This window comes from Lutjanus erythropterus, chromosome 17, assembly GCF_056507025.1.
Source record: "Lutjanus erythropterus isolate fLutEry1 chromosome 17, fLutEry1.hap2, whole genome shotgun sequence".
NCBI lineage: Eukaryota > Metazoa > Chordata > Actinopteri > Lutjaniformes > Lutjanidae > Lutjanus > Lutjanus erythropterus.
In genome coordinates, this window is record NC_139333.1 from 23,263,863 (window position 1) to 23,290,777 (window position 26,915).

At 40.4% G+C, this 26,915-nt stretch overlaps 1 protein-coding gene across 1 annotated transcript in view; it reads left to right on the forward strand.

Moving 5' to 3' along the window:
- Positions 1 to 26,915, forward strand: part of LOC146312256 (glutamate receptor ionotropic, NMDA 2C-like) — an 80,654-nt gene that overhangs the window by 44,392 nt on the left and 9,347 nt on the right. Inside the window, exons 8-13 of the mRNA XM_084740833.1 lie at positions 855 to 1,066; positions 12,298 to 12,466; positions 15,990 to 16,143; positions 17,951 to 18,076; positions 20,753 to 20,982; positions 26,246 to 26,406. Coding sequence (XP_084596959.1) covers positions 855 to 1,066; positions 12,298 to 12,466; positions 15,990 to 16,143; positions 17,951 to 18,076; positions 20,753 to 20,982; positions 26,246 to 26,406 — 1,052 coding nt within the window. The remainder of the gene's footprint in view (positions 1 to 854; positions 1,067 to 12,297; positions 12,467 to 15,989; positions 16,144 to 17,950; positions 18,077 to 20,752; positions 20,983 to 26,245; positions 26,407 to 26,915) is intronic.

Below are 26,915 nucleotides of genomic sequence, written 5' to 3' on the forward strand. Positions count from 1 at the left end.
AAAGCTTACAATGCAGTTGTAAAAGCATATAAGTATTCACATCAAAATATACTTCATGTGAAAGTTGGAGACCCAAGTGAAGCAATGTGTAGGCAAAAAATGTATAATAGATTTTCTAAAAATAAATATAGGAAAGAGCTGCCTTACAACAATAAATACTTCCCACATGTTGCTTCTTATTGAAATCATTATGCAGATGAAGTTAGCAAGCATTAGAAAACAAGATTCATGCTGCAGAGTTCAGGTTTTCCGCTGGTGGCTGTAACATCATCACCCACCTGCAGACAGTGGACCTGATGGAGCAGCTGTGTGTACTGAAGTAACCTCAGCAGCTGTCCATGTCAGCCCACGATCCTGGCTTTGTTATTGCATTGTGAACTCTGTCATATCAGATTGTTGCAGATGCAGCAATGAAGTCCTGTCTCTTCACCTGCACAAAACATACAAGGCATTAAGCTAGCTAGCTAGGGTTTTCTGTCAGTGTCAGTGGACTCGATGTCCTGACACACTGAGTTTGTGCAATCTGCATAATCACAATAATGTGCTTTTATGTAAAATGTAATGTGAAACTACTGAAAAAAGACAGACTCAGTAAAATACAGCTGAGTCACTACCATCCATTACTACACATTGAGCTGAGGCATTTTCAGGGACACAACTCCCTCACTGCTGGAAAGAAACAAAAGTGGTTTTAGGAACATTGCTCAAAAAGGACACTTTTTCCTCCGAATTTGTGCCTTTTTTCTGCTAAACATAAAATTCTGCATTGCAAGTAAAACTGTGCTTGACTTAATGTACTTAGTTACATTCCACCATAACTTTAGGTTCTTTGTCTCTTACCCTTTGCTCTCCAGGTGGGTACGTACGCTCGAGGCATCCTTCAAGTTCGCTACCCGGTCTGGCCTCGATATGGCAGCTACCTGGAGCAAGTGTCTGATGACCGTCACTTGACCGTGGCCACGCTGGAGGAGCATCCCTTCGTCATGGTGGAGAACGTGGACCCGGGCACTGGCACATGTGTCCGTAACACGGTGCCCTGCAGGCGCCAGTCCAATCGCACAGAGAGGTACACAAAGTGACACAAACACATGTACAGCTTTTTATATCTGCACAAATGCATACAGTAGATGCAAGCAGGTGTTGATCCCCAATACTTTTTTTGGTGTAGACTGACAGACTTTTTTATTTATTGGCTGACAAATGAATTTCATCAACTAAGACAACAAACTTATAGGTTCATTGGATGACACACTATGCGAGATTGGTCTGATAAAGATTTACCCTGCGTCTAGACCGCAAATGTCATGTCAGCATCTCGCTTGTGTGATATTCACGCCACACTGAAGCTTTTGTTCATACAGTTTCCATCTTGTATGTGCATTTCAGAGCATCAGAGGCAAATGAGCAGCCAGAATTTTTGTTTTTGTTACACTATACCGTCATGCCATGTGCAGTTTTATTTTGATATGTGGAATATGTGATCTATTTTTCCATCAAGTGTGTGTGTGCAGAGTGAGTGTGGTTGAGCAAAAGAGAGCATGAACAGACTTAACAGACACGTGCTGAGCAGAGAGAAGTTGTTTAGTGGCAGTAAATGTACAGTTTGCCCATGATTAACACTGCAGAAGAAGTTCAAAAAGTTCCCATGTCTTGGTTCCCAGCCGCTTGGTGAAGTGAAGGGAGAGTCTGCAGGATTACAAACTGGAGCAGAGTGAGTCGCTCTGCACAGTGTGCTCTGTCTTGGTTGCAAAAATGTAGATAAATATCTTTGTTCTGTGACTTTTATTGGGCATCAACCTTGTGTTTACTTGCACATTGGTGGAAAAATGGATTTGAAGCATGGTTTTTACCTCTTCAAACAAAGAGGAGGAGGAGATTATTGTTAATCTGCTGATGACCCTGAGAAAGCCCACAAACCAAAATGCATTGCTTTGAGAATAAAGTTGGCCTGTTTACTACAAGTGTTGCTGGAGTTTTTCCTCTTGAGCCCTTTTTCTTCCTTCTCCATGCACCTTGGCATTAGTTGAATTTGTGCCAGAAACCTCTTCTTTGCTTCCACAGTAACAGAGGGCAACACAATCCTTACTTTGTATAGTGAGTCAAAAGAAAATGTGTTTGTGCCATGCTAGCATGGTTGCATATATTGTACTGTAAATATGGGTCATAACAGCAGTTACACTGAAATTTTATGTTGGAGGACTTGTCTTACAATACGATCTTGGACAACCAGGTCTGATCGACAACTAACGATTTCACCATGTTTCTCAGTTGTCAATTTTTGGCTTTGATAGCCCCAAATCACCTTTACTTTTTGTTTTTGTTTATTTTGTTGTTGTGGATCTTTAGTTCCTGTGCTCAAAATCTACATGATTCTTAACCTCCTCCTCCTCATCATCCATGTCGACTTAAAAGTTGAACTTGACAGTTCTTTGTTGTCTTCAGAAGCAACATCTGACATTAAAAAAAACAAAAAAAAAAACCCCAAAAAAACAAAAAAAAAAAAACCCCAAAAAACAAAAAAAAAACTCAACTCAAGGACTCAAGGTCCATTTGTACTGGAAGCTCCAGAACAACCGAGTATGTGGACCTTGAGTTTGTGTTGTTTTATTTGCTGCTGTTTTTAAGGTGAAGAATGAACTGTCAGCTTGATTGTTTATTCTTTGATCAGGAAGTTCCTCATTTGAATAAACATTTTGCCAATTTTAGACGGTTTTGTTGAGGCAAAGTTGTTGTTGTGACTGCCTGTCTATTACGCCTTTTCCATACATACGTGTTGGACTGGCTTCACTCGGTTTGACTCACAACAGCAGCCCAGCACAGCAAAGATTTGCATCTCCATTACAACAGTGCTACCCGCTTGATGGTGTGTCTTTTAACTTATACGCACTTGTCTTGAGTCAAGCGACTGTTGAGTGGTGAATAAACACATTTCATTCCTTCTAGATTTTTCACAATAAAAGTCCCCTGTTTTCTCGTCATTTTAAAGCCTTTACTGTATTATACAGGAATAAAATCAGGAAATGTTGGGTTTCCATTAAAAGTAAGTTAACACGACTCCTATACAGCTAAAAGTGAACATGAAACAGTAAAATATAGACGATACCAGAACATACTAACAGCTACACAGGAGAGATTATTAAACTTAAAACCACAGAGATTCAGTTAGAAGCTGCAAAAGTATTGAAAGCTGAACACAAAGACTGCACAGACATGACTTCAGTCTCACAATACGATACATGCTTGTTTTGTGGAGAAGGGGTGTCGTCATGAGTCGGCAACACATCGCCACATCCTGCTCGGGGGCGGGGCAGGCACACTTTGACCTCAATCCGAAGATGGTCCATCTCAGGCACGACTTGGTGCAGTTTGACAACTAACACTGGTAATACGATTGCAAAGCAGTGTGGCATGGTTTGACTCGGTGCATTAACATTTTGGTATGGGTACCATTTTGGTATGGGTACCAAAACTCAACAAGAAGGTATCATATCGACACAAGTGTAGCTTTCACATCATACCCAGTCCTGCACCCAGACATCTCCACCCTCCCTCTCCGTTTCTCTGCCCTAGTTTAGCTCTGAGTAGACAGTGCAAACCTCCACACTTCATTAAACACAGCGTAATTGTGTGTGCTGAGTGTCTAAGCACTTTAAAAACACACCTCTGGTGTCAAACACAGATCGCAGCATGGCAGAAAACAGCCATTAAACAGCTATTACCTCTGACTACCTACAACTGGTGCTCGTCAGGAATATACAATGTCTTCATTATGTTCAGACAGCCGCAGACAATAGAAGTACAGGTCTATTATAATGTAATTACATTTCAAAGCAGTTGTAAAACTAGTGTCAACTACTTTGTCAGCTCAGCTCTATTGTTTCTACACAAGAATGTTTGATCACAGGAGCAAAAACACGCAATATATTTTACTACAACTACTGGGACTGTCATTTAAAATCTGTGATAGTCATTAAGGTGATCGAGAATATCATTTATGTGTCAACTAAATTTTGTGTCATTAAGATATCCATCTGAAGTCCATTTTATATTTCCTCTAAGATAAAAAATGGGGCTTCAAAATATGACTAAAACAGCCAAGTTTGTTTTGCTCCTCTGTGTACTCTTTAAAATTTGGCAAAAAACTTCAAGTCGTTGTCTACATCCTGGCTTGCAAACCAGTTTTTATAACTATGTTTTAGCAGCCCTGATTTCCCCACAGCGTTTGACCATTACAGCTTGACAACAGCTTTCAGACAAGTCATTATGGAGATGTCTGGTCTTTGGCATCAGATGTGAATTGTTTCCATCATGAATGTACGAGGAGCAAAAGTGAAATCACTACCAGATTCTGTTCTAGAAATCAGAAGAAGCTCAAAATTCAAATTCCCACTGACATTTGCAGTAACATAAATAACCAAAAATCCAACCTTGCAATGTCATCTTACGCAGTATATTGCGTGGTTCGCTCACATAATGGTATTTTTTGTTGTTTATTCAATATATCTACTTTTGGCAGCCCTTAACAGATACCATTTACCATAAGCTCTTGACCATCAAAGCTTTACAAAAGAGGCGAGTTCATGGGTCGAGTGGTTCATTCAGAAATGTCTATAAAAGCACCACAGAGAGCAGAAACTCGTGGAGATGTTTTATACAGCAGAGTTTACAGACTAAAGATTGGGAGTTTTGGTGAACTTCATTGATCTAGACAAAACCAAGTACCTGCCCTGCCGCGTTGGTACAGTTTCTGCTCCCGTCATTCAACCCCAATAAATACATACAGAGTGCAATAATTTTCAAATTCTTTTCAATCTATATTCAATCAAGTACAGTTCAAAGACAGGATATTTCATGTTTCCTTGAGCGAGGACTGTCTCAACTTTTTCAGAAAGACAGATTAAAGAAATGCTGGATCGGGGGATTGCATAGAGTTAGAGAAGCATGACGCTGGACCTCAGCTCTCTTTACTAAAGATTTGACAATTTGCGGGCTTTTATATGCTGCACTGTTATGATTTTACTTACTTGCAGACTTCGTTCTTTTATCTACAAAGTCTATTATTTTCATTGATGCTTTTACATTTATGAATTGTAAATGTAATTATGATAAGTACTGTCCAGTAACACCAATCTTTCTGTCTGCTGTTTCTCAACATTTGATAGTCAAGTCATGGATAAAGTGTGGTGCATCAAGCCTTACTTAAAGGTCCTTAATATTGGAATATTGAGTAACAAGTGGCCCAGACATCACACACACATATTGCTGTTTCTTCTTCCTCCATTTGTCAAGATAGTGTTAATGAATAATCACTACTTACTTATTTCAAGTGGTTTTCTCTCCTTTGCCATCATTAGTTGAAATGCTAATTCAACATTGCAAAGGTTTTCTGTCAGATGTGTATCCATATTTTAGGATTTCTGGAAACATTTTTAACACCAGACCAGATTTCTGAAAGCTTTTGTGTTGCATTTTCTTTGGAAAACATCCCTCCTTGACTGAGAAACTAAGATTTAATTCTCCTGACCAGCAGGTTGAATCATTGACTTTAAGCCCAGAAACAAAGTATTCAGCTTCTGCTGTGTGAGCGTACAGCAAAACAGAAGAGAGTTGCTCTTTAAGGATCTATTAATCATGAGGACACACATACTATTCAGCGTACCAAGACACAAAACTTTAAAGTTTCTGCACCTGTTAATGAACTAGTTTTGCATTGTGTTGTGATGCATCAGCTGACAGTTAACTTGCCACACCGACCACATTTCACTGCACTGATCTGGTGATTTATTTAAAGACCTTTAGGCTCACCTTTGCTCTGCACACTACTGTTTTCATGATGTTGCTGTTGGCAAAAGACTCCTTCACCTCAGACTTCACCTATAGGAGCTCCTCTCTGCACTCAGGAGGTTTGTTATTTTTAATTTAATTCTCACTCAAAGATTTTTCTCTGTTATCGATTATGTTGCTATGTATTCATGCTGCCATGTTGTTTACCTGCAGCGGGGAGCTTACCCAAGAGTAGGACCATACCAGCTGTACAGTCAGCCCCGTGTGCCATAATATGATCCTCATGACTTCTAAGGGTGTTACAAACTGCTTTAATCTTGTTTCATTCTGAAATCAAAATGCAGAGGTGCCTCCCTTGTAAAATAAGAAAAAAGAAACATTTTATCTAGCTACTAAGATAAAATAAACAGCAAACAAATCCAGAGGCACATGCAACCTCCATGCATGTATCTTTAGGTCCTTTAATTACCATGTTTTGATGGAAAAATGTGAAAAATCAGCAGCTTTTTTTTTTTTTTTATCACATAATATAAAGTAAAAAGTGTCACTCATTACGCCACTATTCAGTTAAATTAATATATTCAGATTAGCACTTTGAAACAAATGCTTTTTCCCTCATTTTATGTCCAACTCAGAGTCCCTGGACTGACCAATCAAGAGTATTTCTTCGAGTAACAGGTCGCAGTTCAAACATTTCACCTCAGAGGAAGAAAAGCATTGGCGATGTTCCTTCAGGCTCTGCAGCTCTGCAGCTCAGCCAAGTGCCAAGGACAGCACCAAAAAAAAAAAAACTACAACTGCTACATATCAATATAAAAGAGAGAGAAATTTTGTCCACAGCTGGAGAAATTAGTTTAACTGGGTGTGTCGCAAGGAAGAGGTAATGTTCTGCAACCCAACTTGCCTAATAAATAAGTGACAATAGCTAGTTAGCTGAGCACAAACCTAGAGAATTCATGAGTCACGTTGAGATTAGCTAAATTACAACTTGGTTCATAAATTGAATCATTTACATGTTGACACTGTTTGGATGCTTTCAACTGTTTGTTTGGCTGTTTGTTTTATAAAATGAAAAAAGTAAATTATTGTCACTTTTACCCAGTAGAGTGATTTTTGTGGCTGGAGGAGTCAAAAGTAAATTTGCTGGTTTGAATGACAAGTTTCCCGCCAAATTCATGTCTGTACACCAAATATGAAGCTGCAGCTAGCACCCAGTTAGCTTAGCCTAGCGTAAAGTTTGGAATCAGAGGGGAACAGCTAGCCAAAGGTAAAGGAATCTAATCAACACTTTATATTTTTTGTTTAAGATGTGCCTTTAGGAGGACTTTTTAAAACTTTAGGCAAGCTGTATTCCCTTGTGTCTAGTCTTTATGCTTCATATTGAGATTGATATCAATTTTCTCATCTAACTCTCTGCAAGAAAGCAGATAAACATATTTACTCGTCTTGAAAATACTGTGGACCCATGCAGTGCTTATATTTAAGAAAATGTTGAACTACTTCTATAATTTAAGTGTCGATGCAGATTGTAATGACTTTTACCCACCAAGCCTCACGTGCACCGGCATCGCTTGTGTTGAATTATTAGACATTCATGTTTAATACATAAATATTGATCACCTTTTCATCACCCAAACAACGTAAAACAAATAGTTCAGCCTATAAATGCCATGTTCATGTTTGCTTCAGTGATTCCACATGTGTGTGTGTGTGTGTGTGTGTGTGTGTGTGTTTGTCCGTGGGTACGTATCGGTTATGCAGATTGCATAGCTGACCATGGCTGGCACATTAATTATAGAAGAGATATGTAGCGGCTGTTGTTGGGCGCGATGGCACATTGATTGCCAGTAAAGAAGATTTATCTGTCCAACATGGGGACATCTGTCATAGCATGGGACAATGTTATCCCATCCTACCCTCTTTCTGCTGCTCTTTCACCATTTCTCTCTGGCTGGCATGTCCCATTTGGACGGTGACCAACAAACAGGGAGAAGGAAAGAAAGAGAGAAGACTGCTGCTACATAAATCAGTTAATCTTGCTGTGTGGTCTGAGCAGCTTCCCTTCAGAGCAGATGTTTAGTGTGATTAAAACTTTTTGTCTTGCTCATTAAAAAATCCTTTCTTTGGACAGATGATGGCTTCTTTTGCCAGAAAGCTGAGCCTACCTCTCTGCCCTGATTAAGAGCAGGAATTCACACTAAAATCCAACTTGGCTTTGTGACATAGTACAACATGCAGTGACCAGATGCTAAATGTAAAACGGTGCTGAAACAATTACTAAATCACTATATTAGATACTTCTGCCAAGAAGTGATTAGCTTTTTATGTAGTTATCCAGCAAAAATGCCAAAGAGTTTCTGCTTATATGTGAGAATTTACATATTGTTAATTGCATACACTACATGGCCAAAAGTATGTGGACACATGCCTTGTCCCAAATTTATCGCCAGAATGAATGTTGATACTGGATAATGTTCAATGACAATGTTTTTTTAACGTTCTATGCTGATGTTTTTAATATTATGATTTTGTCAACAATATTTACACATGGCAGCTATGGTTATGGTAAAGAAAAAGATCTTGATTATGGTAACATAAGTAGACTTTTTTTGGGCTTTGGTTATGGTTAGAGAACTAAAACATTTGGTTAAGGTCAGGGAGAGATTGGCACTGAACATTGACATTGGAAAGACAATTTTGTGCTACAGATTCGTCCAATGTGAGAGTAACTCAGAGGGATACTGGGCTGCTTGTTGTGTGCTTTTGGTCTAGGGCTCTTTTTAATGGTTTGTGTTTGTTGTGGTCCCTTTGGTCTAATTAAGATAAATCGTCATGCTACAGCACACAATTATTTTTTTGGATGATAGTTTGCTCGCAACTTTGTGGGAGCAGGAATTCACCATAACAGTGTGGTTCTTAAATAAATGGTGTGTTCGCTCCTCTCAGTCCTGCTGTTGTTACTCATATGTCCCCATAATGTTACACCATGCCACCTTTATAGATGGACTTTCTCACTCTTTGTACAATGTCACTGACTAGAATAACACTTTAAAACGCAACACAAGAGGGATGCCTCCAAAAATTAAGCTAAAGGTCGAGTTGCAAGTGTTTTTTGATTTTGGAAAATCGAGTCTAAAGTCATCAAATTTGTGATTCGAGTCTGACTAGCAAAGGTCTAGTGCTTATGAGACCTGGTGTTTGTTAAAGGCTGCCAGAATATTAAATAAATATTAGATACATTTTTTTAAAAAGCTTTTGTAGCATATGAAGCGAGCCACATGATGTAATATTGAGAAAGACTCTGTTCTAAGGCTGGATCTGTTTTATTTTTTTTAGCATTGTTGCAAATGTCAGTGGGATTTTGAATTAACTTCCGATTTTTGGTCTTCCAGCCTAATGTCACCGCCATTGTGTCAAATACAGCAGCCTAGTATTGGCAGCGTGGCTGTGCTCACCAAACTATGATCATGTAGATCGCCATTGACGTTTTAAGTCCCCCTTCAGCATCACTAATACTGTAGATCCGCCTCTAGTATCACTGATGCTTTAAGTTCTTCTTTAGCATCATTGACGTTGTAGATTTCCCTTTAGCGTCACTAGTGTTGTGAGTCCACCTATAGCATCATTGAAGCTGTAGATCCCCCATTAGCATCATTCACACCTTAGATCCCCCTTTACTGTCATCAATGCTGTAAGTCCACCTTTAGCATCACTTACGTTGTAGGTTCCCCTTTAGCGTCATTTCTGGAGGCGCCCTTCTAGCGTAATTTGGGTCTGGAATATTGATATATAATAATATATAATGGTTTGTTGACTGGAAACAGCCCAATGGCTGTGGGACATCAACTTTCTAGTACCTTCCTCATTATTCCTACATGATCACAGTGGTGTTAATTTCAAATATCCTCCTCCTTCTCTTCCTCCTCCTCCTCCTCCTCCATCTGTCCTCCTTTGCTCCTGCCCTCCTTTTTCCCTCCAAACCGAAGCTGCTGTAGCCCTGTCAGGCCTCGTTGTTGTTCGCCGTGTGTTTCCTGTCTGCCGTTCACCTGAGAATCCTCCTCTTCTGGTCCAACTCCCTCATGGTGCTTCCCTCCACGCTGCGCTAGTTTCTGGGCATTTTGTGAAGCACACACCACACCACACAACTGGTGCTTATTCTCAGAGGATACTGTACTGCATGTGTGCGTGTGTTTGTGTTTGTGTGTGTGTGAGACGGAGAGACACCGCACATTTTAAGTGTTTGTGCGTGTCTGTATTGTCAGTGGAGTGTGTATAATGACGACAGGTGGCCAGCTCCTGCAGCAATTAATTAACGCTGCGTTTATCAGAGCTATTGACTCCGGTGAAAGAAGCAAGTCTTTCAAATTAAGGCACTTAAAATTTGTCTAAAATGAACCCTCTTGCGCTGTTGACAATAATCAACTTGAATGTTAATTACTTGCTTGCCTTTTTTCATTCAGTGTCTTGCTCATTTATCCCCTCACATGCTCTTTTTTGTATCAGTCTGTAGCTCTTATGCTGACTCATTGACATGCTGAAGTTATCTCCAACACACACACACAGCATGACTCAGCCCTCGTAGATTTTAGGCCTCCTCTTTGGCAGCTGGATAGATGAAAAAAGAAAAAAAATAGTTTTTTTTTATCGGGAACTTTGTCGACTTTATTTTCAATCTGTCTGCTTTTAACTTTCATTGTCCTCTGTCTCTCCCCATTATTTTTTATTCTATTATTTTTTTCACCATTTTCTGTCCTTCTGCTCTCTTCTTCTACACCCCATTAAGTAGCGAGGCCACATAGATCATTTACTTATCTGTCCAATTTATTTAAGCAAAGTAATCCTGTTGAGATACTGTAGCCATAAATTTAGCATCATGAAGTCACACGACAGATGTAAGACATTATTTGAAGCCATGTTAATTGACTTTTTGGAGGCAGCACAGCAAATACCAAACACAACAATGACCCCTTCATAAAGTTGTTATGGTGGAGTTGTGTTTCTGGCCACTTGACTAATATAGGGGCAGTAAACACTAGGGATGTGCGCGACTAGTTGTCTTGTCAACCCTCGTTAGCCAGCATCAGAAAAACTAGCTTGTTGATCTATTGATTAATATTTTTTTAATAGATGCTGCCATTTAATTGTTGGCGCTAAAATGTTATGCAGCCATCTGCCTAGTTGGGGCTGCAGCTCCATCTGACCACAGCCCCATTCTCTCAGCGCTAATAGCCACAAGGCCTGGATGTTGATATCAGCAAAGTGGGACAGATGACAGCTTGTAAACAGCGTGCAGACATGTGGACAGGAACCTGCATGGAGAGCAGTCTGCCACAGCTAACGTGCTAATGCACGGCTAATACTAGCTACACTGTGTGGCAGGCTAACCGCTAATGTCAGCTCGGAGTAAATGTCGTTGGAGACACTGTTAGTTACCGCATTCATAGTCTGACTCAGTGGATGGACACTGCAGGTGTAAGTCTGCCATTCGTCGCTTGTTTCAAGCGGCATCGCAGCGTCCGCTATCTACATTTTCAAAGTTACTGGGAGACAAGAACAACTTTCAAGCTGCAACCTACATACTGAAAACAGCAGCAAATTAGCACCTGGGACGCTAATGGCACAAGTGTAAACAAACGAACAGCTGTTACCTTTTCTTTTGCAGTGATGTAGTAATTTTAATACCAGAGCTCACCTCCTGATGTGCAAATGTTCCCCTAAAACAAGTCCCCCCTCCACGTTATTTTGCAGTGGCACCATCACTGCATCCTGGACTTAACAGCACCCATCTAAAAGTAAATTATTTGCCATGAACATCTCTAATAACCACTGCTTTTTAGCTCTTATCTGGTCTCCATCAACTCCTGAGGGACACACGCACAGCAGGCGTCAGCCCTTGTGGATTTTAGGCTTCCACTTTGGCAGCTGGATAGATGGAAAAGAGAAAATGAGGTGTTTTTTGTCAGGAAGTTTGTCAACTTCATTTTCAATCTGTCTGCCTTTAACTTTCATTGTCCTCTGTTGGTTTTCCATTATTTTTTATTCTATTATTTTTCTCTGTTTCCTGTCCTTCTGTTCTCTTCCTCTACACCCCATTAAGTAGTGAGGCCACAGAGAGGAAGCGAGTGTCCCTCAAATGCTACACACCTTAATGGCCTTTGATTAGAGGCCATCACAGTCGCTCAACCATCCACTACGGGCTCCGTCACACTGCCTCCGTGTGTGTGTTAACAATTTTTAGGCGCTCTCCGCCATCTCTTTGAAAGACATCCTGTTAACAGACATTGATTTTAGCTAATGAACCAGCCATCGCCTGCCCTTCACGTCGCTGCCTCAGACGATGGTTTGCTTTGAGCGTATTTAGCGCTCACTCTCTGAAACGAAACAAACAGATTCAAGAAGCTAAAGATAACAACAGTCCCAGCTGTCAGCAGAGAGGGCTTTTGATCACAAGATGTTAAAAACAAAACCATTTACTGTACTTGTGACACTGCTTTTTTCTCATCCTTCTTGCAGTATCATCGGCCACTCTGAGTCCTACACCAAGCTGTGCTGTAAGGGCTTCTGCATAGACATCCTGAAGAAGCTGTCCCGCACCATCAAGTTCTCCTACGACCTCTACTTGGTCACCAACGGAAAGCATGGCAAGCTGGTCCGTGGGACTTGGAACGGCATGATTGGGGAGGTGAGACTGAGCTCCGAGTTATATAAAGATGGATAAGTCCCTGAATGCAGCAGCTGGTGCAGCTGTGTTGAGTGGCCTAGTGACCAAGTACAGACTGTTATTAGAACAAGGTGTTTAAAAATGTTCATCCAGATCTAACTAAAAGAATTTAGCTTTGGGCTATGGCATGTCCTAATTACATTTAAGGTGTGTAGCGTGCTAGATATCACCAAAAACAGCAGTGAATGTTGACCCATTATTTTAGGACCATTATTAGGTTCATTTAACTAAAATATTCATACTAAGAATTACTTGAAAAAAGGGGAAATAAATGAACAACTTTTTCTGATATGATTTGAAGTGGGATGACAGGGGCTGTCGTCATCCTTGTTAGCAAAATGCACCCCCCTTTGTTTACTCGCCACCCCCCACTCTCCATCCATAATAGCAGAGAGACTGCAGGGGCAGAGGGGTTGTGCAGTTGATGTGGCCTGCCTGACACTGTCATCCTTTATTTGACTGAGATTTGTGCAAGTTATAATCTTTGGCCCCGACCGGTCTTTGGCTTTGAAATATGAGGAGCATAACTGTGCTGCGTATTGATAATCCATGGTTTTGTCCGTGGTGCCGAAGCAGCAGATTTAGCAGGATTTATAATTATGTCTTTCAGTCCCCAGGGGCGTTTCTTGAGGTGGATCATTGGGGAGGGGGTGACACTGGTCACCCCTGAAATCTGATTGGCCACCCCAAGTGCCCTCTCACCATTATCCCCGAGTATGATCATTTATTTATCCAGTGAGAGGTGTGACCTTAGTTTCAAACAACTGCTTGATGAGTTTTTCTTTAAAATATACATAGTTTTCTTTTGTATGTAACCTACTTACATTTTTTTACAAGGTGAATTTGCTCAAATATATAATAAATCATAAAAATGAAAGTATTTTTCATGATGACGGAGTGTGGAAGATGAATTCAAGAGTCTCACAGCCCGAGGATAGAGGTAGAACGGAGGTACAATTTCTTTTTCAGGACTTAAAGAGTAAAGTATGGAAGCTGTATATTATATTTGTGTATGATTGATAGGACTGTTTATCTTTTAAACAAAAAATTAAACACAGCAGTGTAAGAAACTATAAGATGTTGTAATGTTTGTAATTAAAATTACATGAGAAATGGTACATTAATGTGCATGCATGTCATGTGAAGCAGGTCTAGGCCTTACTCTTTATGATATTATTTACATAGACTCAATATATAGAAGTATTCCTATAATGTTTCTATGATCACTCAGTAGCATGTTGCTGAAAATTTACCCCACACCAAAAGTCAAAAGACAAAGTCACACAACAAAAGTAAGGCATTATTTAGAGCTGTGTTCACTGACTTTCAGGGCAACGCAGCAAACTATAAATACAACACTGACATATTATAACTTTATAAAGCTGTTTTGGTGAATATATACAGAACAACATTATCATTAATTTGGAAGTCGATGCCCATCTGATAAATGTAAGTGCAACATTCACTGATTTTTAGCTCATTTTTGGTCTCCACTGACTCCAGAGAGGAATGTCTGGCTCTTTAGCATCTAAATGCTCCGATGTGTTCACAATGTTGGTGTGGGTGAGAGTTTTGAGAACAGGCCAAAACAGTAAAGTTCAAGGGCGCAGACATATCAGGGGTGAAAATGGTGGCGAAGATGCGAACCCCCCGTGGCGGTCTCGGGGCTGGCATTAAAGTTACGGTGGTACTTTGGTTGAGGAGCTCAACTTGAGCTGTAATCATCAGCAGAATGGTAACTTTAAATGAGTAGTCTGAGAGCCCTTACATCTTTATTGAAATGGACTTTACATAAAAAAAATCCAAACAGCTCAACCTTAACAGGCAAATTAACACTCCCAAGATTATCATATTGTCATAAAAGGTTATAAGGATTTTTACCTTAAAGGCATAGTTCACCCAAAAATGAAAATTCAGTCATTGTCTAATCACCCTTTTTAGTTTTTAGTCCACAAAACACTGCTGAGTTTCACAGGAAAAAGAGGAGACTTGGATGTGGTTTCCACAGGAGGCATGGATTACACCAGACGAGCAGTATGGAGGCATTTAATGTTTTTTGGGGGGGTTGCCTTTTTCATTTGAAAACTGGTCATCATTCACTTCATTTGTTTGGGACATTCTGCAACACTGTTTTCCTGTGAAGTTTTGTGGACTAAAAAAGTTCAAGCGGCATGACAATGAGTAGATAATGACCGACTTTTCATTTTGGGGGGAACCATTCCTTTAAGGCATGCCATGTTTTTTTTTTATTGACAACTTGGAAAAACTCTGTAAAAAAAACCAAAACAAAACAAAATAAAGCATTTATGCAAGTCCAATAAAAAATTTAAATCTCCACTAAACATCTGCCACCAGATCCGTCAGTATCAGTTTAGTTTCACCAAGAGAGACCAGCTTTCAAATCTTTGAATTAGCTTTAAATCATGAGTCCCATCAAGAAGGAGCAGGATGAAATGCAGCTGAAGGATTATAAGAAATGGATAAAATGCAGTGTGTAATGAGGCTGCAACAAGCCTGTTTTTCTGTTTAGGCTTTTTGATGAAGGTTTTAGTCATGTTTACCAGCTTGTCTCAAGTTTTAATTGTAAAATATGAGGTGATTTGTACAGCTGTCACACAGATTTTGTAGTTTTAAGTACCTCAAAGGACAGATGTAGTGACTCCAAACCTCTGCACCCCAGTACAGTTGGTGGATGGCAGTAATGATGCTCAGTGTCTTAAGTGACACCAGCATTGCATGGCCGAGAGAGTTTCTTTGATGGGTTTTATCTAGGTCAGTGGTGTGAGGCCATGCATATACATATGGAGCTAACACACACTTTTTCTCCCACACACTAAGCCACATCAAACACAGCTGCATCTGAAAGTAAAACGCCCTGAACAGGTGTTCCTCAGGAGAGCCTTCTTGCTTGTGTTTCTGTGCCTGCGGGCGCTTTGCTCTGGGTCTGTATCTGTATATGACTGTGTGTGTGTGTCTGTGTGTGTGTGTGTGTGTGCGTGCTACATTTTTAAAAAACAGATTTTGTCTCTGCAAAATTCCTGCTTTTCAGAAAAGAAGCTTGGATATGAGCACTCTTGAGATGCAGCAGTCTCTCTCTGGATGCTCAGATGATGAGACAAATATTTTTTCATATCTCTGCAGACAGCCATTATTAGAGCCATGCCTTACTGTAGAGCACAAAGTATTTGCTGCATTGTGGCTTCCATATTCAGAAAGGATTGCTCATGAAATTCAGAATTTGCTCTCTTTTCAGCAAAGACGAGCATGGCGGCCCGTCCTTTGGGACACTGGAAAGCAGGTTTTGTTGTGATAAAGTACGCCCATTCAGGTCTATTTTGCAGAATTATACAGCAACCAAAAATAGTTTGGAACAGAATAAATGCAGGAGGGCATGTTTTTTTAAAAAGGGGACCACTGTCAATACCTCACTGTGCCTCTGGAGTGCTTTTACTTTACTGTCTGCTTGTTGTTTTTCTTCTCTCAGGTTGTGTATAGACGAGCTGACATGGCCATCGGCTCCCTCACCATCAACGAGGAGCGTTCGGAAATCATCGACTTCTCCGTGCCGTTTGTTGAGACAGGCATCAGCGTCATGGTAGCCCGTAGCAATGGGACAGTTTCCCCATCTGCCTTTCTTGGTGAGAAAAAACAACTGCTTCTTCTACATCCAAAGGCGAAAGTTTGGTTTGAGAAGTGGGGTGCACAGAGTAAAATAAAGCGTCTTTCAGAAAGAAATTTGTCATTTGAATCCAATTTTCTGCATTTCTACATACATTTTACAGAAACAAGGAAATTATTAACTTGGTCATGATGCTAAATTCTGCCAGAATAGTACTAAATATGCATAAAAAGCTGTCTCATTTTCTCTACTTTACTCCACTGACCTTCACATGTTATGCTATTGAATTATGGGTATCGCTGAAGGCCTATGACAGAGGTTTTCAAGGTGGGAGTCCAGCCTCGCCAGGGGAGCTCCAAACAGTTTCAGGGGAGGCTCAGTGAATGGAAATGTTAAAAGAAATACATTAGTTATGAAAAGAAGCACACGGTGCAGTGGTTAGCACTGCTGCCTCACAGCAAGAAGGTCCTGAGTTCGAATCCCCCAGCTAGCTGACCTTTCTGTGCGGAGGTTGCATGTTCTCCTCGTGTCTTCCTGCAATGAACTGGCTACTTGTCCAGGGTGGATAGGCTCCAGCCCCCTGCGACCCCTCAAGGATAAGTGATTATATATATATATATATATATATATATATATATATATATATATATATATATATATATATATATATATATATATATATATACATATATATGAATCAAAAGAAGATCTTGTAGAATAGCCCAAATCTGTGTGATTTGGTTAGAGGACAGTTCATAGACACAGTATGCTTTCCCAGAGTCATAAACTAATGACTACTGGGACAGACTAGTTTTATGTATTTCAGCAGTTCAACAACTGTTTTTAATTGTTTTCCAAGAAAAGACAAACTCCAAAATACCAAAAAATACCCAAGAATATCTACAAAATTACTTTTTGTCATTGTTGGGCCAGATACAGACATATAGGTGACGATAAAGACACATAAATATTGATTGACTTAATGAGAACTTTCCTCCCCTTTGGAAATAGGTAACGGGGCTGGTGACTACTTCACTTGCAAGTTTGTAAGGTTTCTGCTGAGCTGAGTTTGAGTTGGTTTTGCACACAATGTGATGCTTTAAATCAACATTCTTCATACATGTAACTGAACTTGAAAACTGTCCTTTCAACCAGTATTTTTTAACCCAAGTTTGTTTCCTCAGAAAAGAGACAATATAGGCCCGAAAGTATAAGCACAAGCAAATCATGTGAAGTAAAATGGATCCTTAAAATTGTGATCATGATGCAAATTTCTGTTAGCACATTCATGGGAATTCCCATTAGGTGTTTGCATCAAGCAAACAGACTAAACGCTACTTATGGGAACCAAGTCTGCCTTGTGCAAAAGTGAGGGGGACATGTCTCCTGCGTCCCCCTGTATATTATGCCCTTGATGTGATTGTACCAGTTCAAACTGGTCGTAACATCCATTATCCTGGAGTTTGATGTACAGTACATGCCACCACCTTCTTTCTTCCTCACCACTTTCTCCCAGGATGGCCTACTTAAACAAGTTCTGTCTCTGCAGACGCTTCAGGAAACTTCCCATTAAGCTTTTATCCCGCCGATAACTGTAGCCTACAACTAAATCCCCTTACGTGCCGCGCACACACCTAAATCCCTTTTCCAAACCCCAAACAACAAAATTCAGCACAAAATCCTGAACAGTGTATTTCTGTCTTCTCATTTTCTCATCAGTTATCCACCTACCTCATATGGTGACCCCCATCACAGGCTGAGGTTTAGGAGCAGGAAGCACAAAGGAGACTTACTTTAATCCTTGATGTTTGTTCCTCCTCCTCCAGAGCCCTACAGCCCAGCAGTTTGGGTCATGATGTTTGTGATGTGCCTGACCGTGGTGGCAGTGACGGTTTTTGTGTTCGAGTACTTCAGTCCAGTCGGCTACAACCGCAGTCTGGTCAGCGCCAAATGTGAGTTTTAAACCTATTTGTTTCACTTTTAATGTCCTGAGTACAGTGGATGATAGAGGAGTGAATGATCACTACAGCATCAACACTTCAGAGGTAAGCAGGAGAAAAACTCCTGTAAAGTTTTAATCACACTAATATGTTTGTCACATATGTTGCAATGTTTGCTGTTTTATATTATGGTGAGAATAAATGTAGTTATTTGTATTTATTTGATCAAAAGCCAGGAAATAGCTAGGAGCTGTGAAATAAAAAAAAAACATCCATGAAATGTATTTAATTTGCTAATCTGAGAAAGCACTTCACAGTAAAGCCTGTGTGCATGCCGCTAAATCCGGCCCCGTCTGCACGTTCTGCAATGCTAAAAGTTCCTCAGCAGGATTTTAGGGAGAGGGCTAATCAATCCCAGAATGCAGCGCCGACAGAGCGTGCCTCGTCTCCAGGTCCGAAAGGTCATTTTCCTGTTTTAATTAGCATTCGTCACCGCGCTAATCGAAGGGTGATTGATGGCGGTGGCACCCTCCGTTGCTGCACATGAGCAACGGTGGCAGAGAGCGATGGAAACGGGCTGAGGCTGTGAAATTGTTCTGCTGTTTGGAAGTTTGCAGAAGGGCATGAGATGGCTCGTGAATACTGACAAAGTCAACATGGTTTCGGCTGATGACAGAAAATGTAGAAACAAATACGTGACAAAAGAATATCATCAAACTGACACTCAATACATCTGTGGCTAAATTTATTCGCAGACTTAAATGGTTGTTTTACCCAAATTAACATATTGTCTAGAGGTGCAACCATTCATCTATTATGAACTGATAAATAATAAATTCAAGGGGTAATTTTTTAAGAAAAAAATGTCAAAGTTCTCTGTTTCTAGCTACTAAATTGGATTTTTTTTTTTCAGTTGAATTAAGTTTAACCATTTTGAGGACAAAACAAAACATTTGAGTTTTTTGAAAAACAGTGATCGACATTTTTCACTCAATTAATTGAGAAATTAATCAACTAATTAATCATGAATTAGAATAATCATTAGTTGCAGCCCTGCGTTGTCTCACTCCCCTCTAGAGTTATCTAAACATGAAGATGGTTTTGGTTTACTACTCTCTATCATAAAATATTAAACAAGAAGAAAACAAGCCCATTTTCCCAATCGGCTAATAAGCTTATAGAGACATAAATTTACATTTTACTGAAAAAGACCACCAGTAGCTGCAGGAATGATGACTCCTGTTTATCAGGAGCAAAAGACGGAAGTAGTTTGATCTTGTTAAAGAGCCACAAAATTTACAGAGGAACAAGGTCGGGGTGGATGGATGGTTGAACAAAATGCTTGACTTGGTGTTTCCTTCTTGTTTTCTAATAACTATCAACATAGGTTTGTTTTCACCACCAATAGTGACTTTCTCTGGCAGTGTCAGATGAGGAAACACTTTACTAGCCTATTCTTTTAGGTTTACCAGGATTTAAAAAAAAAAACCCAAAACAAATATGTGCGCTAATTTTGCCGTAAAAACGGTATAGAAGCAAATTTCAAAAGCATGTGTTTACTCCCTTCTTGTCCTTTGGAATGTGACTGAGTCGACGTACTCAAACATCACTCAAAGTCCAATGATTTCTGTCTTTTGTCACAATTTTTTTTTTTCTCATTCAGACTCTTGTGCTACATTTCTCTACTTTTCACAAACAAATGAATTGTTCTTACCAGATGACGCACATAAAGCTTTGTGTTCGAGCAGACAAATACAAGATAGAGAGAACAACTTCAGTTAACTGTCACTCAGCGGCCAAAAATCCATGTGGCTGGCTACAAACCAAAGAACACCAACTTCGCGACAGCTTCTTATATACCAGCTCCTACAATTACTACAATGCAAATGCACACCTGCCTCAGTCTGCTTATTGTTAAAAGGGTGTGTCTGCACTCCATGTCCCGACAACAATTAAATAACACAACTCCAGTACTTTATAGTGAGTCATTTTCAACTCCCTATATTTCCTTATATTTATGCATGATTCTTAAAAATAAAAATTATTATAGTCATTATTTTGGCTCAACAGTAGTGGAAAGAACACTATTCACAGCATGGCTTGTGGATTATGCTGAGAAATAGAGATTTTTTACAGATTTTTTAGATTTTTTAAATGTCACATTTTTTAATGCAAAGAAAATCCAATTCATCTCTTTTATATTGAAGTGGAGGTTCAGGTTCATTGGGAAAATGTTTGGTCTGTCAAAATAACTCCACTCTTGGCCTCTGGCCTTGTATTTGCTTCAGCTCGGACAGCTCGGAAAATACTCGATGACAAACTGTCTTGTACTTATTCCCAGAATCGACAGGACTGGTCTACTTGTGGTCTGTCATTTAGATCTGTATTGACTTGATGATCTTCAAAACTGGGTTTTCTTTCCAACATAAGCACATAGCATATCTAAGTCCAGGAAACAGGGAAGGAGAAAGTTGACTGAGATACCAACTTTGCTCAACTGTCATTGGAGCACAAAGCAACAACGGGCGGGACTTAGGTCAGGTCAATTGTAAGACTAACCCCCCTGAGCGCACCGCTATCTTTTTGGACCTGATTCTTGGAATTTGGAGCCCCTTTTTGGTAATTCTGGGTTAGAGATGTCCATGTTGAAACAGCCTCTCTGACTCTGTCCTTCCTCTGTCTTCTCAGCTCCGGGTGGTCCCACGTTCACCATCGGGAAGTCAGTGTGGCTGCTGTGGGGCATCGTCTTCAACAACTCGGTCCCGATTGAAAACCCAAAAGGAACAACCAGTAAGATCATGGTCCTGGTCTGGGCCTTCTTCGCTGTCATCTTCCTGGCCTCTTACACTGCCAACCTGGCTGCCTTCATGATCCAGGAGCAATATATCGACACAGTGTCCGGCCTCTCTGACAAGAAGGTAAGAGAGTGAATAAACAACACTTGGAATAATAACCTCAGAGCGATTATGAGGCGGGACAGTTATTGAAAGTCCACTCAGACATGGAGAAAGCAGGATGTTTTTGTGGAGTAGTGAGATATCGAGCAAACCACTTCTCTGTCTTTATGCCACATCATCTCCTCTTTTCTTTGTCCATCGCTCTGCATTGGCTAATAAACCATGAACGGAAGAGAGACAAAGGAAGCGCAGGAAGCCTTTAAAATGAAGTCAAGTAAAAGAACTTTGTTGTGAACGTCTCTGTCCTTTTCCTATCAGTGGGGAACCCAGTGGCATGAATGACTAATCAATTACTGCCTTCTGTCAATACAGATGGTGTCTGAGTCTCGACTTGTCCTGTCAGTATTTCGGTCTGTCCATCAATATTCCCCCTGTGCCGTCTCCGGCTCTCGTCTCGCTCACACTGTTAAAACAAGATCGCCAAATGTCAAACGATTAAAAAGAGTCAAGCCGCTGAAGAAAACAGCACCCACACACTTACTCCACCACTTACACACACACACGCATAAACACTCAACCTGAAGACAGGGCCTCAGAGGAGCTTTACGAGAACGCATTTCGCTCTTCACAGATAGCGAAAACAACTCCCCGGCAGGGATCAGCAGAGCCACCTCAGTGATCTATGGTTGAATTAACTGACGATATTAACTTTATGCAGAAGTATTATGTCCCACAGCATATGGGACCAATATAAATTACCCTGCACAACACGACCTCAGCTGCCCCTTAATTCTGAGATCCTACACGATTGAGGATTAGGCGGATTTAGGCCGTAGGCTGACTGAGTTCACGTCTTGCAGGTTTAAAGGATAAGGCAAGTGTTATCCTATATTTTTCTTATTGTTAATAAATGCCATGAAAGGACGGAAATCAATGTGTAAATCCATCTATCAATACTTCTCAGCTCCCCTACCGTGTCTAACAGAACTGTGGAAAAACCTAAACCCATCTAAACCTGACGAGCATGAATCTTTTTTTTTTTCAAAAACACGGATCAGATGGGTGCGGGACCTGAGGATGGTCAGAACCTGATCCGAATAGACACGAGGATAATCAGACCTGATTCCAAATGCGGTCAACCCAAACAGACCCAAATCAAGAGAGGACACCAACACTGGCAGCAGCACAATGTGCCACCAAGTAATGAGCTGCAACGCCCGTGGAAACATTTCAGTCTGGTTCATTTTACAAGGCTGCGTGCGTTTTTTCATATTCACAACTCTTTCTAGCTGTTACATGCTAATGTTGATTAGTGTGCACTGTCCCCTATAAATAAGCACTAGCAATTAGTTGGCATTAGTTAAGTAGAGGCGTGCCAGTTGGCCACTCTGTTTTTCCTATAATTAGTACCAAATTACGCAGTACTTTAGGAAACTTGTTGGAAAATATTAGGAAATGATTCAGAAATGATGGACCCATAAAAAAGGTGTTAGCTTATTTTTCCTGAACCTTCACACTCTCCATCTCACCTCAAAAACACATTTTCCTTCCTGTGATAATTATTATGCATCATGTGACAGATGATCCACTCGGGTATTAAAAACAACACAGACTGAAGACCCAAAGCAACACAACAGGAACCCACCTAACCTGATTACACTGAATAACCAGGGGTTCCCAGGTTGAGTGTTGGTTACTACGAACCAAGTGGACCAAAGAAGAGCTTTCATTTCAAGCTCATTTGTCTCCACTGAAGTGGAAAATCTTTAAAAATGGGTCACAAATATATGGTTTCATTTGAAATTTGAGCCCTTGCCTACAGCAGTGTCAATCAAACAGATGTGCAGCTGTCAGGGGCTATTTTCAGCAGTGGATTAATACACATTTGGTGCTCCAGTAAGTATTTCAGATACAGAAAATCTTGTCCATCATAGGGTAAATGTGAATATGTCTTGAGTAAGAACACATGGTGCATGAAGTAAAAGCTGTTTAAAACATACTGCATAACTAAGGCAGTCTAAGACAATAGTCCTACGATAAAACCTACATTTCTGACAGTTGTAATGTTTTATATGTTTTTGTTGAAACTGTTTTAGAGAGATACAGACTCAATTGTATGATCGTTTTGGAGGATGTAGTTTGTGATGCTGTTTAAGTGTATTGCATCATAAAGAGGAGTGTTTCTGCAACAACTCAACACCGGTAACTGAGTGTAGAGTCAACAGCAGTTGGTAAATAATAACTTTTCCAATGTGTTTGTCCTGGCCAGAGGGTTTTGTTAGGTATTGTCAAGGCTGAGACAGTGAACCCAAGAGGGAGACCCAAGAGGCGGGGTCTGCAGTTTGATTGAAAGAGGATTATTGCAAAGCGTAAAGAGTATGGATATTAACCGCCTTGAGGAACTGGGCTTAAACCAGGGTGTAAACCGGGAAGCGGATGACCTGAGTCGAGGTCGAAGGCAGAGGCGCAGGGCTGACGAGACGAAGGGCTGGAGGCACGGGCTGGAGCAGAGCAGACGTGACTGCAAGCAGAGGAGAAACAGGATTTGTTTCAGGAAAACTGGCAATGAGCAAATAAAATTAGAAAGGCTGGAACACAGACTGACAGAGCAGGCACTAAGGTGGAGCTGAATCTTTGTAGAAGTCTGGATTCACTGGATCAGAGACTTCAGGCTAGGCAGAGGTCAAGAGCATGACAGGTAGGTGTGCCAGAGTGCAATGCTGGAAGTGGCTTAAAGAGAGACTTGTTTAAATTTCCTTACCATTATTTGAGTTTCCTCAGCAAAAAAGAGGCACTGCTGGACCTTTCTAGAGTCCCTATGGTCAGAAATTCTCCAGTGTTTTCTTGCTGAGCCATGGCAGAGGGATAGTAACACACAGCATGAATAAAAAGAGGGTAACTTCGGAAGATATCCACTTAATTTCTCTAACTCAGACCGCTGAACCGTCACACTTACTTCAACTAAACTTTAAGGGGCTGGCAATCCTGCTGGTGGTATAAACCTGCTTCGAAAACTTTGTGAGTTTTTGACCTGGTTTGCACACGACACTTGAGTCTGCTGCCCTTATATGGATACTCTAATTGTAAAAATTCCTGGCGTACGCATCCAATTCAAGATCCAAAGAAATTCATCAACATGCAACTTACAGGCTTGGCTGTCAGGGAACATATTATCAATCCCACATGTGAATTTCTTATTTTCCTCTTACTGCTTTGTTTAGCTTAAGAAGAAACTAAGAAAAGATTCATACATGGGGCCCAATGTTTTTCAGAAAGTTGAAATGTATAAAAATGCCCAGGCATGTACCTCAACAGTATCTGACAGGCCTCAGACTCTGAGGCAGTTTCGTGCATAACAATGTGGATTTTGTTCCCCATCACTTAGACTCAAATTTGGTAGGAATCTCTGCTGCCAGCTCGTACAAGAGGAACAATCCCAGCAACTGATCATTTTTTTCAATGCACATATGCACATGTGAGTATTATATTAAGAGAGCCTTAAAAGAAATGAGACTGTTCCCTTCAATTTCTAATCTTGTCTTGGTGATGCGGGCTTTTGTTCGAACAGCTGATTATTATAATAAAAGACGTGCAACATCCCAACCGAATCCACTACAGCCGCAGCTGAAGAGCGATTATATCAAGTCACATGCACACTCCCACTCACACGCTCACATTTTGATTGGCCCATTCATTTGCGCTCGGCTCAAAAGGTCAATGCCGTAACCAAGATGAATAGATCTTTCCTGTTTACAGTCTAATTGAGCTCTAACGGACGTATTTCTGCTGCATTAATACGTCAGCTTGTGAAATGTGAACTTCGATCGGGAACAGACTGAAGCGGATCAGGATCATCTGGGGGCAGTGAAATGATTCAAACAGATGTTTGTTGACAGATGTAATCAAATGAAGGTGAGTGGAATGGAATGCTGTCGTGTCCATTAGGGTTGAGTTTGGCTGCTGATGAAGTCGTTCTTGGAAAAAAAAAAATGGAATGACTTGAAAATGGATTTCATTTAACTGAGAAGTCTCTCATCCTCTTTGCTGCTTTCCAACCCATTTCTTCATTTTGGTCCTCCTTTTCTCTTCCTTTCACAATTATATCTACTCCTTCTTGTTTCCTGTCCTTTTCCGTTCTCCTCTTTTCTACTTTTTTCCTTTTCTCCCCTCTTTTCTCCTCTCCTTTCGTTTCCTTTCCTCTCTTGTTTTCATGCTTCCTCTGTCCTTTTTCCTTCCCTCTCCTTAACTCTTTTCTTTCCTTTCCTCTTCTGTTTTCCTTTGTCTCTCTTCCCTTTTCACCCTTCCTCTCTTCTTTCATTTCCTTTCCTTCTCTCCCCTTAACTCTTTTCTTCCTTTCTTCTCCTCATTCTTCAATCATCTCTCCTCTTTTCTTACTTTTTCTTTCCTCCTCTCTCCTCTTCTTCTCCCCTTTTTACTGTCCTTATTTTTCTGTCCTGTATTTATTCCCTTTCCCCTCCTCTTTTCTTCTTTTATTTTGTTCTTTTCTTTTTTCCTCTGCCATTTTCTTTCTTTTCTTTCCTTTATTTTCCCCTTTTCTCATCTCCTCTCCTTTTATTTCTTTTTTCCTCTGCCATTTTCTTTCTTTCTTTCTTTCCTTTATTCTCCCCTTTTCTCATTTCCTCTCCTTTTATTTGTTTTTTCTTTTTCTTTCTTATTTTCTCATCTCCCATCATCTTTCTTTTTTCCTTTGCTCTTCTCTTTTCTTTCCTCTTTGTTCCTTCCTTCTCCTCTCCTCTTTCCTCGTTTCCACTCTCCTCCATCCTTCCCTTCCCTCTTAACTCTGCCTTTGCCTTTTTTTCCACTCGTCTTTTTTTAAGTCCTCTCCTCTTTCTTCCTTTTCACTCTGTTCTTATGTCTTCCTTACTCCTTTTTCCTCTCCTCTCTCTTCTTTTCTTTTTACTTCTTCCTGTCTTCTCATTTTCATCTCTTTCAATATTTTCTCTCCACTTATTTCCTTATCTCCTTTTCTTTACTCTCCTCTCATTCCCCCCCTTTCTATATTACCCAACTCTCCCCTCTCTCTCATTTTGTACCTTTTCTTCCCATTCTCCCTCTCTTCTTGTCTTCCTTTCTGTCTTCTCTCTCCCATCCCATCCCTTTAGTCTCTCTCCTCTCCTCCCATTCTCTTCTTACTTCCTTCTTCCTCTCCTCCTTTCTTCTCCTTACCAAAACTCTTATTCTTCTTCTGTTGCCTCTCTCTCCTCATCATCTCTCATATCTTCTCCTTCCTCTTCGCCTCTCCTCATCCTGTGTCTCCCTACAGTTCCAGAAACCACAGGAGCATTACCCCCCTTTCCGCTTCGGGACGGTCCCAAACGGGAGCACGGAGAGGAACATCCGCAGCAACTACCCGGACATGCACACACACATGATGAAATACAACCAGAAGGGGGTGGAAGAAGCTCTAGAAAGCCTTAAAACCGGGTACAGTTTTGCTGATATTTTACATTATATGACACAGTTACATAAGTGGTTATATTTAACAAATCCTCCTGCCAGTAAAGACATCAGACGCCACATTAATAACGATCATAATTTGTGTGATACAGCAAAGATTTGATGCTCTTTGTGTTGCAGCACCTATTTGTAAATTTAGGACGTGATGGGTGTATTTTTAGATGAAAAAAATCATGTCACCTGAAGCTTAATTTGTATGGAAAAGTGCTGTCAAACATCCAGACTTAACAAAGAGTAAGCTTAAACACTTGAAGTGACTTTGCACATTCTGAGCCTATTACTGTAACTATAAACTGTGTATATTTTATATTATTTGACTGAATTCCTTGTGCTGGCGTGGAATGAGAATTAACTTTCAGAGGCCTGAAGCTTGTCTAGAAGATTTTGTCACCTTTAATTTAAGCCTCGCTAGCGACATGATTCTCAGGATCGCTATGATTCTGACTGAAATATCTCAACAATGACAAGACTCATTG